The sequence below is a fragment of the Acipenser ruthenus genome, chromosome 12, assembly GCF_902713425.1.
Source record: "Acipenser ruthenus chromosome 12, fAciRut3.2 maternal haplotype, whole genome shotgun sequence".
NCBI classification, from domain to species: Eukaryota; Metazoa; Chordata; class Actinopteri; order Acipenseriformes; family Acipenseridae; genus Acipenser; species Acipenser ruthenus.
The window spans coordinates 39735560-39748821 of record NC_081200.1 but is presented as its reverse complement, the minus strand read 5'-3'; the positions used below and the strand labels follow the sequence as shown (position 1 = coordinate 39748821).

General features: G+C 41.7%; 1 protein-coding gene across 2 annotated transcripts in view; it reads right to left on the bottom strand.

Annotated features, from left to right (window-relative positions):
• The window catches only part of ipo13b (importin 13b), a 44901-nt gene extending 32366 nt beyond the window's left edge, over positions 1-12535 (bottom strand). The window contains exons 1-2 of one of the 2 annotated variants that reach the window (XR_009330768.1): positions 11740-12535; positions 3938-4674 (exon numbers count right to left, since the gene is read on the bottom strand). Coding sequence is in view for 1 of the 2 variants with exons in the window: in XM_059035114.1 (XP_058891097.1) it covers positions 3938-4674; positions 11740-11805 (803 nt within the window). In the remaining variant the exon portion in view is untranslated. The remainder of the gene's footprint in view (positions 1-3937; positions 4675-11739) is intronic. The other variant, XM_059035114.1, reaches the window with a different exon arrangement.
• Between the last annotated feature and the right edge of the window lie 727 nt (positions 12536-13262).

Below are 13262 nucleotides of genomic sequence, written 5' to 3'. Positions count from 1 at the left end.
TTCTTTCTTTATCATTATTGACACTTTACTTTTGGCTTATTGGTGCAGTTGACGGGCCATGGTTAATGTCGAACCCTGCACATGTGTGAGAAAGTCGGGGGTGGGCTGGTGTAACTGCCAGGCAAACTCACCAATCCCCCCCCCAGCATGACTACACAAGCAAGGACAATGTACCCCTATTACTGTATTATCCATCTCTCAACACAGGGCACTGACTGAGGCACTGGGAGCACAGGAGTCAGTGTGTCAGCGGCTGCAGTGAGGCACTGCGACATCCCTGAGAAAAATGTCACTCACAAGAATGCACGTCACATCTTCACAAACAGCTCGTAATTGCAACTTCAGAAGTTAGCCAACAGGGAATCGTAAATCAACTGCCAGGTAAAACGGGAACGCGGACAATCCTGACTTAAGTCTCAGCAAATAATTGCATTACATGAATTTTCAGGCAATAAGATGCACTGTCAAAAAATATTCATTAAGACATCTTTCCATGTGAGAAATTCTCTAGGTCAGTGATCCACAGAACATCTTTCTTTTTTCAGATTTCAATAAAAAAATGAACATTTAAGGGGAAAAAAATCATCTATCACAAATGGCTCCAGGGTATATATTTAAATTATGAAAGAAATGGCAGTGATCTTTAAGAAACGTTGAAATGAAGAAAAAAAAAACAATGACTCTCTCTGCTAAGCAGCTGAGTCCATTGCATGTTATACAGTGAGCATAATAACAATAATAATAATAATAATAATAATAATAATAATAATAAGCATCACACCTTATTGTACTCTAGCTACATAGACCAATCTTAAAGAGTAAGTAGCAATTTTTGAAAAATACAGCATCCTTACAACTTTTTACACTTATAACTTTAAAGTCTGTTTGAAAGCTCTTTTTAAAATGTCCGCTCTAGTGCACTGGGGTTTGAGATCTGCCCTCTAAAGCAGGGTTTCTCAGTACTGGTCCCAGGGAGCCCTGTGTCTGCTGGTTTTCATTCCAACTGTGTTCTCAGTTACTTAATCAAACCCTGAATTGAACAAATAATGTGCTTAATGAGACCTTTTTAATTGTTCTCAGCTCCTACAAAGTTGCCAATTTCAAGTTACTTAAACATTGTAAAGTTAACTTGAAATCTCCAACTGTTTAAAAGCTAAAAACAATTAAAACAGTCTAATTAAGATAATAAATAATTCAATTAAGGGTTCAATTAAGTAATTGAGAACCAAGTTGGAATGTAAACCAGTAGACACAGGGGTCCCCCAGGACCAGGATTGGGAAACCCTGCTCTAAATCACTGCAGGAAGAGAAAAATTGCTCTGGCTTTTCTGTTCCGTACCACATCATGGATCGTTATTGCCGTGTTACCTGTTTGACAATATGGGCAATAATCCTTACACTTTGAGTGCACTAGAGCGGACATTTTGAAAAGAGCTTTAAACTGACTTTAAAGTTATAAGGGTAGAAAGTTGTCAGGATGTTAACAATGAAAAGAAAAATGACAGGTACGTCATTTAAACAGTTGTAGCAACACGTGGGGACGTGTAACATATTGATCAGAACCCCGCTACTTACTCTTTAAAAGGTCAGGTGTGCTGGATTTCAGAGATGGAATAAAGATCCATACTGCACAGATATTTCAGACATTCCAACCGTGACTATGACCTTAATTAGACAAATCTGAGTATGCTACCGTGGCAGACCGCTCAGCAATGGGAAGACTAAACGTTTAGAGATTTACAGTACACTATCTAATAATTTACAGTACACTCTCTGCAAAGGTGTAAGTGTAGTTTCTATCAATGCGTTCTAATGGGGACTGGACTTGCTGTGCTCAGCAGCACCAGATGAGCTGTGGCTGGAGCAGGTTGATGGGAGGAGCTGTGAGATCACACTGGAGGAGAGCTGCATGCAGTCGACTTGCTCGTGTCCCTTATACCCCGGGGCACCGATACGGAGCATGAAAATCGTTTGGAAACTGAATTCCTCTGCGGTTTCTCGAATTTGCCCTGTCTCCATAGAAATGCAGCAGAGCACGCTGGGCCACCTCCACGCTCAGCGGTGAGAGTTACATTTGGCCTCTGTATTACCTTGATGTGCATCTGATGACCTTTCTAGTTCTCAATATTTCTAATGTTAAACAAATTACCGGATGGAATGTTTCTTTCATTCTTAGGAACTATCTTTAATCAAACTGCATTTTAATGGATACTGCAATACATACTGTGTCCCCTGTTTGGAGCTCTATCTAAAGAGAAGCCGTATGCAGGATAAACCAGCTCTACAGCAAGCCGTTTGCCAATGTATTGTTCTTGCAGTGACAGTTTCAAATTCACATATTTGTAGATCGTCATCTGAAATTGGTTCAAACTGACACTGGAAGGTTTCTGATTAATAGCAGCATAAGCCATTGCAGTTGCACTGCAGGTTGTGTATATCTACCCTTTTATAATTGTCACTTCCCATCCGCACGTAACGTCAGCAGAGAGCTATCCAAAACTGCCACCGCAAGCTGCTTCTAGAGATGCAATAAGTCTCCATGTCTTAATTGCCTGTTAAAACCCACAAGCCCCGTAATTATCCCTTGATGCTGCCGAGCATTCTCACACAGACATTGGATGACAAGCGGAAGATGGGAATAATAATCAGTTTTCAAAGCAAATAAGTATGCAGGACACTGTCAGAACTGCAGAACCTAAATCTAGCTCCAGCCCTAAGCCAGCGCTGTCATAACTGCAGAACCAGAACGAGGTAACAAGGAGTGCTGCATTGTGCTCTGCTCCTCACCAGGGCTGGGATCAATTCCAAATCCAATTCCCAATTTCATTTCCAAATCAATTCCAATTCCAATTCCAAATCAATTCCCAATTCAATTTCCAAATCAATTCTAGATTCCAATTCCCAAGTCCAATGTCTTCAAAGGACATGGAATCGGAATTGATATTTTAGAGACATAATAATTGTTGTGATTGTTCATCTGCTTTCATCTGAAGCTAATTTAATTGACTAACAGGGACTTCAAATGTAAGTAATTTGTTGCCACTGTTAGAAGCTCATTTTAACAGAATACTGCTATTTGCTGTTTTTAATCAATGATGTGTTGGAATCGATTAAAAGGGAATGGGAAATGAAATTGGGAATTGGAATTGAAAAACAGGAATTGACTCCAACCCTGCTTCTCATCCAGTCAAAACTCTTCTCCCCTGAAACCCACCATCTCTCTACCGTAGGTTCCCGGACGCTCTCTCTACCACCATCTCTCTACCTTTGCAAAGTTCAACAGCTTACTGACTCTGAAAATACAGTTATGAATCTCTGCAGGGGATTCTTAATAAAAAAATAAAAAATTAAAAGCAATTGCCATGGATTCAATCCCAGAAGTAACCGAGATGCGTTTGATGTTTGCATCGTCGAGGGAGGCTGCCCTGTGCTGCGGGAGGGTTTTAAAGAGCTCAACAGTGATTGCGTTGTGTTCGCACTACACCCACCTGTGCTGTGAGGGGCCTGGTCAGACACACACTGAGCTGCAGCACACACTGGAGCCAGCTCTGGGAGGCATGTGATCACCCCCCGCAGCTGTATTTATTACCATTCTCCATACACTGCAGATGGACTGGGACTGTGCTATTACACAACACCACAGGAACTACAAACGTCTGCTCCAACACGTTCAGTATGGTTTAGTATGTTCAAGGACAGCACAGGTCTTCAAGGTGTCTATTTACACTAAACCATTTTCACAGAGTTTCCCATATCCCCTTTTGCTGTGTAAAGTTTCCTATCTATGTACTTTATAAAGTATACATGTCTTGGCAGGGAAACTTCTCGTACCACATAAAGTTCACATCAATGATATAATCGTAACCGCAGCAGATATACAGGCTAACTAAGAAGAGCCAGGTAAAGGCTTGGCAGTGGCCCGGGGAGAGTCTCTTACCTCTGCGAGTCGGGCTGGGAGATGGCGTTGACGATGGCCTCCACAGCCGTGTCGAAGAGCTCGGGGTCCTGCAGCGATGAGAACGCCACCTGCATCAGGCTCTCGCAGTCAGACAGCGGCACGTCCAGCTGCACCCAGCTGGAGAAGCACTTGAGCACCTTCTGCTTGATGAAGCTGGGCGAGTCCTGCTGCTGGAGGAGCTGCTGCAGGAGGGGGAAGACGGCCCCGGACTCCTGCCCCAGGGCATTGCGGACCTGCCCCTTGCGGTACTGCGGCAGCCGGCTGGTCTGGAACTCCTCGGGCAGCACGGTCAGCAGCTCCAGCAGAGCCAGGCAGCGAGCCTGTCCGTCCACGTCACAGCTCTCCGTCTGGAACATCTTGACCATGTCGCTGACAGCCGCCGGCCAGGCTTCGGGCATCATGTTGAGCGCCAGCGAGGCCAGGGCCACGCACAGCCGGGTCAGCACGATCTTGGACCCGGAGGCGAAGCGCGCGATCTGGCTGAAGAGCTGGCTCTTGAGGCTCTCGTACTGCTCTGCAGGGATGTCGTTCCAGTAGCGGGAGATCTTGGTGTGCAGAGCGCTGGCGCCGAAGTACTGGATCTCCGGCACCTTGTCTGGGCTGAGCAAGACCCAGCTGAACTGCCAGGCCTGCGGGGACACCTGGGCCTGCATCAGCCACTTCTGAGCCAGGTTCTTGTTCTCTATGTTGGGGTCGTAGTACAGCTGGTGCAAGGCCTGCAGAGACACAAAGCGAGGAAGGGGAGGGGCAGAGAGGTGAGTGGTGAGCTTTCTAGGTCCAGATGCAGTGTGTGCAGCAATTATTATATTTATATATATACTGTGTGTGTGTGTGTATATATATATATATATATATCTTTTTTTTTTATTCCCTGGTTTGACCTTCAAAACAACCACCCACCCCACCAAGATCACACACACAGGACCATCATTCAAAGTCTGAAATAAAATCAGGGGTAAAAATGTTGTTAATTTTAACATTTAGGCTGACCTATAAGAGCGAAGCTTTAATTTGTATTAAAAATGAGGACACTTGTGTATGGAAAGCATGGCTTCCCTACGGCAGAACCATCCGTTTGGCCTCAGATCCGAGTGCAACAAAAACAACAGATACGCACATCCCAGGCAATCGAATCACTGCCAGCCAAGAGACCAAGAAGTGAGCAAGACCAGCAGGCATACTGACACTAATGTAGGACACAGAACACCAATCCAATTACACTCTTTCAAACCTGATTTACTGCAGAGCTACTCAACATTTTCAGCTAAATAAAGCCATGCCAATCACCAGGGAGTGCTTATACTGCACAGCCACACAACACAACATCACTAAGCAAACAAAAACCAGCATTAACTACACTCGGACACATCTCCAGTAGTTTCTTGCTGATTTAATCAGCGTTTTCACTGTACTTGCTTCTACCCCAGATCACGGATTGCCTGGCAGTCTTTCCAAACCCATTAAAAGCCTTAAATGGAATACTTCACAAAGAGCCGCGTTATGGAGTTCAATGGGCCGTATAAATGGCTCAAGAGCCATCCGTTGTAAAGCTCTGGTTTACTGTACTAATCCCACGACACAAATTACTCTGAGGCCGGTAGTCGAGGTACAGTATGTGTCCTGTCCACTGGGAAGCAATGCAGAAATAAAATATTTAAGTGCCAGTTGAAATAAATAACAGGGATCCACTAGCCAACATTCATTTAGTTACAGGGATGGAAATAAGACTCCTATTGCATAGCAGTTTCACCCATTCCAGGTTTTAATACAAGCCCAAAAAGACAGGAAGATGTTTAAATTGCTTAAAATTCACCATCTGAAACTGGCAACGATGCATGCATACCATGTACAAGAACGCTTCAGTACAGCGTCAGTTCGAGTAAAATGAGCCTCAGGTTTATCTGAATATGCTTGTATTCTGATTGGGTCCCAGCGGTCTGACCATGATGCAGACTATATGTTTGTTTGTTGTTCTCCTACTCCACAATCCATGTGTTGTAAAGCTCCAGTAAACAATACACAATGCCCGGTCCTGTCTCCAGTGGGGACGCACATCATGCGTTACACTATTCCTGGCTTTGCATGGCACCCAGGTGACCCCCAGCTGGAGGGAAGCCCTGCCAGTTACTGCATCCACAGATATTCAGAGGAGCGCTTTGAATGTGTCTTTATGAAATAAATTCCCATTGTAAAAGCATTGCAGTGTATTGTAATAAAGCATCCAATAAGTACGTCCCGCCTTGGGCTGTATAAACATTTACTATCTGCCCAAACAATGCAGCTGTAACCTTTATTGAAATGTTACCGACCCCCCTGAGCGAGCAGGAAGGGGTCACGCGATGCCACTCTCTTTCAGGGAGGTCAAGTATAACAAATGCAGTACATTAAACGTGATACCTGGTACTACACTGGGTTAGAGAGAGCTCTCCGTTTCTATTGCATCCAAGCCTGCTACTGTTTCAGATCCTAGCAGTGTCTTCGGGGTGTTCCTGTCTGAAAGCATGTCAGTCACTAGCTGGCTGGTTAATGACAGGAAAGGAAGCGGTCGAGACCATTTTACTGTCCAGGTGAAATGAAAGAGGAAGGGCAAGCGTTACCTGAATGAAAGCACACAACAGGCTCCATTTATGAAGTGATTTTATAAGCTACAATCACTTTAATGAATTAGTCTTGTTCTGTCTGAGGCTTCACTGTGGATCTCAAGCCGCCCTGTACCCAGTTATCCCAAACCCTCCCTCCTGTCCAGTATCCGTTTCCAAACTAGTGTTCCACAATATGACACCAAAATCCCACGATACCTAATATCGGGTTAAAATAAAAATATCATAGTATCACGATTTTTCGATACCGTGTTTTATTTATTTATTCATTTACTTATTTTGAGCTTTTTAAAACAAAACTCTAATTGTGTGCTTTAAAAACGATATGATCTCAGCTTACCCATTTCCGCTTAGCGGAAGTGACCAGCTACCCTGTGCGCTCTGGGAAAATTCAATTACTGCAGCAGTCATGGTGAATGCCGGAGAGAAGACTGGAACTACTCTGGATTTCAGCCAGCTGACAACAGCAATCTGGTTGAATGCGGACAGTCAAAATGTCAAAAGTGTTTTAAAGAAGTGAAAAACAAAATAGAGGATATACCACCAATTTACTGAAATATCTTTCAGATTGCCACCCCGATCTCTTTGCCAAAGTTCACTTTGACTGCAGTTTCTTCCGTTCTTTTAGTTTAAGTGAATTCCAGTGCATATTACTTATAAAAAATAAAGTTATAGCAAAGATAAACACATAAAACAGGATTGCGCTATAAGCTGATCAAAAGGGAGTTCATTGATGCTTGTTTACTTCGTCATTACAGTGCACTTGCTAGAAAATGCAAAAATAACATTTTCCGACATGTGTCATTAAAACTCTACCGCATGTCAAATGTTAGCGACGTTTTTATATTCTTTGGATTTTGTGTTAATCCGTATTTTATGTGCATGTAATGTGACAGCTGTGAGACTCCTGTATTTTGAATTCTATGCATTAGCAGTGGAAAGACCAGGATGAATACAGACTTCACTGCCAGCCTATCAGTTTCCCTAACAGGATCAATGTGACGCCTCACCTGCAGAGGGTCAGAGTCACACAACACAAGTCCGCCCAGGCAGGCGGCTACAGGTTCAGGATGAAAGCAATGAAAAGTAATTGCAGTTTATTATAGTAAGTATAGTGGTTGTCTTTTGTCTAATCTACTTTCTTTGCAAGACTTTTAACAACCAAACGAGCATGATGGACCGAATGGCCTCCTCTCGCTTGTAAAATGTCTTATGTTCTTATTTAAGGTGCACTGGGGCGTTGTTTTGACGCAGACATTTGGCTTGAAACAGAATTCTGTTCTAATAGCACGTAAGAGGAAAGCATCTACATTAGTGGCCCATTTGTTTTGTTTTGGAAATGTAGCATTTAAGTATTATGCGTTTAATTTTTCACTATTGAATTGCGTATGTTAGCAGCGGTTTTAGCAATGCAGTTTGCCAGAAATTTTTCTTTTTTTTTTATCCTGCTGAACTAATTTTATTAAATTATTTGTAAGTGGCGATTTTCCAAATATCTAACACTACAAAATTGTAAAACAAACGCAGTGTTTAAAATGAAAGAATACAACGTTTGCGTGTATTCCCTAATGCAACACATTACTGTGTGTGTTTAAAAAGAATGTTTTACACTGTACATGAATCAATCAGACTAGTCTAGCATTATACTCTGTGTTTAATTGTTTTACTTTCTAAAATATTTGCATAGTATAGATTCATGGAGGTGTTATGTTGTAGTGACTTTTTAAGAACATAAGAAATGTTACAAACAAGAGGAGGTCCATTTGGCCCATCTTGCTCATTTGGTTGTTTATTGATCCAAGCAAGAACCTCATCAAGCCATTTCTTGAAGTACCGTGTGAATCAGCTTCCACAACAGTGATTCATTTTTTCATTCCTTGCTCACATTTTTAAGACTTCTAAGATACCCCTGTATGTAAAATCACTTTTGAATTCACTGGAACTTGTTTTCAGCAGTGTATGTATGTATGTATGTATGTATGTGTGTGTGTGTGTCAGTCATTTCATATATATATATAAATAATTAACTGTGTATTAGCGTCTTATCTACTTTGCACTTGCAAAAAAAGGAATTTGGCAGCCATTTAACATGTAGGCTTCCTTGAGACAGACTGCATTGAAAGACAGAACGCTGCCCTCCAGATCACATTACACTAACTCCTAGTGATGACAGCAAACCACAGCCCAGGAAGACGATCAATAGAATACACTGAGGCAGGATTCATACACCGAGCTACACCTACTGAATCACCCCACCACTACAGCACATGGCACCAACAGCAAAGATGCACTTACTGAATCACCCCACCACTACAGCACATGGCACCAACAGCAAAGATGCACCTACTGAATCTCCCCACTACTACAGCACATGGTACCTTTGCTACACACCTGTGCAACCTGTGGTCTGTACTAACATACTGTTTTGAAAAGCACATTGTTTTATACCACCTTATAAAACAAGACTCAATTGCATGGATGTATTATTTCAGTGACTGCCATTAATAACAGTGTTTTAATGAAAACATACAGATTTTAATACAGCATAATAACCCGCTAACTGCAATAATTAGTTAAGCAAGCAAGCCATGTGGATATTATTTAACAGGCTTTCATAACATTATTTTTATTAACTGCTAGTCAGCTACTGAGTTCCAGGGAAGTAACACACAGTACATGTTTTCTCAAATGAAGCTAAAAGCAGTCATTGCTGGGTTGAATGTGTTTTTTATATACCAAATACTGCTATGATGAAAGCCAAACTGAATTCACAAAGCTGTGCATGCCTTGTTTTAAATAAAATTAAATATCATTGCCCCTCCCCATTCCTCAGGGACCAGCAGACTGTATCTCCAGAGCCCCTCAGCCCTTGGGAACTCTGCCCTAGCAACCACCCGACAACATGGCAACCAGACAGCAAGCCATAGACAGTACCTGCAGCACCTAGACAAGCAAACCCCTGCAGAGATGACTTAACCCTGCCCTCCCTTTCTGCAAGCTACTGCCCCAAAGCATAGCTTTACTGTCCCCTTCTAACAACCAAACCCCCCAAAAAATAAATGCTACATTAGGGTTAGAAAATCATACTAGTCCTGGCTTTCAGAACTTGTTCAGCTATATTATTGAAAGTAGTAGTAGTAGCAGTAGCAGTAGCAGTAGTATTATAGGAATCTGGCTCCTGGTAAATCTGCTCTGAATGAGCTGATCGCACTTCTCATCACATCATGAATAAGTCGAACCCGAGTCACTAGAGCCCCTTTCACATTGCTTAATATTTCTTTTAAATGTCAAATCTGGTGATGATTAGTTGATGTTGATTGACGACCTTTTCAGTGACAGCATCACTCAGCCGTATTCTCTCTAAGTACAGCACAGCAGTTTGAGCCCTTCCATCTTTTGGATCTATTTTAATAAGGCACACCACGCATCTTCAGTTCAGTGGCCTCGCTACTGATGCTCACAATCAAACTGCTATGCGACATTAGACATGATTTCTAGCTGTAGTGACAGTAAAATGAGCTAGAGCAAGGTGCAGGGCACAGCATGAGATTTGCAAACATTTATCACATGACTTCATTGTAATCATATTTATATTACAAAACATAGGGGACAGTAAAAATGTGTAAATGTATTAGGATGGCTGACGCATAGCAGTTAGAGCCATTCTACAAACCTGTGTGTCCAGGCTGCTATGCAGTGGGTGTTGTATTACCATCCATGTGTATGGCACCCTTAACCCCATATGGCCAAATGCTGCTTTCAGGCAACATTCTGTTTTAATTGATTTTTTAGCATGTCCCATAAGCTGGTTTCCAACAACTCTGGTATATTGATGAAGGAGTCAAGAACCAATGGTTGGGTAATGATAAAGTTGTAGGCTAGCTGTAGAGGAGTCTGTATAATGCTGATACCCTGCAACCTGATTTCTTACAGTACTGTATTCAAGCACTGCATTTTGTAGCTGCGTGAATATACAGCATGGATGGATGGCATACACCCCATACTAATGATGCACATCAGCATTGTGAAAACTGCTGGTAATCCAAGGTCAACAGCAGCTGATATATAATGAGACACTGGGGAACGAAACCTGCAACTGGTAATCATTACATCATCCACTTCAATTGAAGAAATGTCACAATGCAGAATTTCCAAGTGCAAAAGATTGAACTAGAATATATCTCATTGGAGACACAGAAGCTGCATTTCAGTGAGGTCCCAGTTTAATAAAGGTTTTGTAAAATGGTAACTGGATGTGCATATTATCAGGCCTAGGGGCTGTTTTAGGAAGTAGTCATCCTGCTGCAGCATAATGACCAGTGCATTTTTCAGCACAATGTTTTCAACCTCATAGCAAACAGGCCTCCTGCATTCCTCTGCTGGCTACACATTAATACTCCAGCCTCCAATTGTAGAATGTATTCACAGCCCTCGTGTTCCGCATTCGCTCTATTGACAGGTGAGGATGCGTGCTATTGCCAGTCCTGCAGGCATGGCAGCACTATTGACAGGTAGGGAAAGGGAGTCAGCCAGCCCACAAGAGTGCGGTACTCAAATCATTTGTTAATCATTCATCATTAGCTGTGGAATGGAAGTAATTAATGGTAAAAATAGCAAAACACAAATTCCAAATTGTATCCTGCATCCTGCACAGACACCAAGTAAAGCACTGAAGAGCAGAGTGCTGATTCACCTCTAGAGGTTATTATGGGATATTCAGCTTTGTCCTCTACAGATCTGTGTGGACTGATACACCCTGGGGAGTCTCCATAGCAGGTTATCAATCAGATGAACTACAAAAACTAAAGAACATAAGAAAATACTGCTTCTTGCTGTTGTTACTGGACTCCGGTGTGTTTCTCTCACACTCACTCCACACACAGACTGTACAACAGAACGCCTTTAGAATGTTACTATATCGCCTAGGTTTCCAAAACGATTCCACATACATGGTGAAGCAATTTCAACGTCCATATTACTATCTATCTATCTATCTATCTATCTATGTGACACACACACACACAAAATAAAAAATAAAATTAACTAATCCCTTGGATATCTCGGTCTGGTTCTGTAAACGTATCACCAGCTCTGGCTTCAGAATTGCAGTGTGGGGCGTGCAAGTGAAACAGTGACATTACAAATACATTAAAATTAAAATTAAAAACTGCGTTCTCTTACCTTTTCCACATTCTCCACTGTGAAGTCGAGGCTGTCCGGACTCTGACCTCCTCTCCCCTGATCCATTGTTTTTCGGGGTGCGATGAGGACGATTACTCAGTGCAGAGAATGCAGCTTCACCTAACTGTACTGCTCAGCACGCAGTAACACGGACTGCACAGACAGGCGGGAGGAGACAGCTTATAATTTGCTGCACTATAGCAGGATTTTTTGTGTCCCTCTCGTATGCAATTGAAACGGTCCAGCTTAGCCCGACTCTGTTTCAATGAAAATAATAATTCTGACAGCTCCTAATCGACGCCTCCTTTCTTTAGAAGCCGATCTTCAATCTCTGTCCCCTTTCGTTAGCTGCTTGCTATAGAATAAATACGAACTAATTGGATGCGCAAGCCAGTTTATTCTACAAATGTGCATGTAACGCGAATTATTTTAATATCTCTCTACCAGCGTGATTTAAAAAATATAACAGAGCCGAAAACGTTGCTTGGAAATGAATACGCTTTTACACGACCGTTGATTACATACATATACAGTAAACTGTACAACAAAAAGAAAAAAGCCAATCTCTCCCGTGCTATTCCTGCGCTGCACCGGTGAAGCTGCGGTAGCTACAGTGACAGCCTCAACATGGGGAGTCCTTGCTAAAAGCCAAGCTGCCCAAGAATTTCAGGGAGAAAAAAACTAAATAAAATCTAAAATGTGTAACAAAAAGTTGCCAAGGATAAAATGTATATAGTATAAAAACGTATACACAATGTTAAAAAGGCATTTGAGTCTCGGGATATAGTCTACATTATTTGTTTTGTTGAATTGTATAGTTATTTAAAGCAGGAACATTTATAGACAGTATGGCGTTGCATGCTGGGGGTTGTAGTTTCCTGGAGGGGTTCGGCTTCAAGGTATTCGAAATGAGACAGCGACGCTTGCTGGTTATGAATTGGATGACAGCTTTTTCTTGCAGGTGCTGTATTGCAGTACTTGTCTCAAGCTTAGTAATACAATCTCTAGTGGTGTGTATGATCATTACACATAGAAAACTCTGATTTCGGTGTTTCAGCATGACCAGTGGTTTTCGTTTGACCCTGTCTAACACTGGATTGGGGGTTACAAAAATGTCCAATAAATAATGAGCTTCAAATGCAATTCCTCCTTCATTTGTATGGTGTTTGAGATCTTTTATTATTATTATTATTATTATTATTATTATTATTATTATTATTATTATTATTATTATTATTATTATTATTTATTTATTTATTTATTTATTTATTTATTAGAAGTCGCCCTTATCCAGGGCGACTTACAATCGTAAGCAAATACATTTCAAGTATTACAGTACAAGTAATAATACAATTAAGAGCAAGATAAATACAATGACTTTGGTTCAAGCAAAGCTTGAACCAAAAATTGCTTCACCATGTATGTGGAATCGTTTTGGAAACCTAGGGGATATAGTTCAGCAGATAACAGTGTCAGTGATAGTTACATCAGGATATGATTAAATACAAAATACTACAGATTAA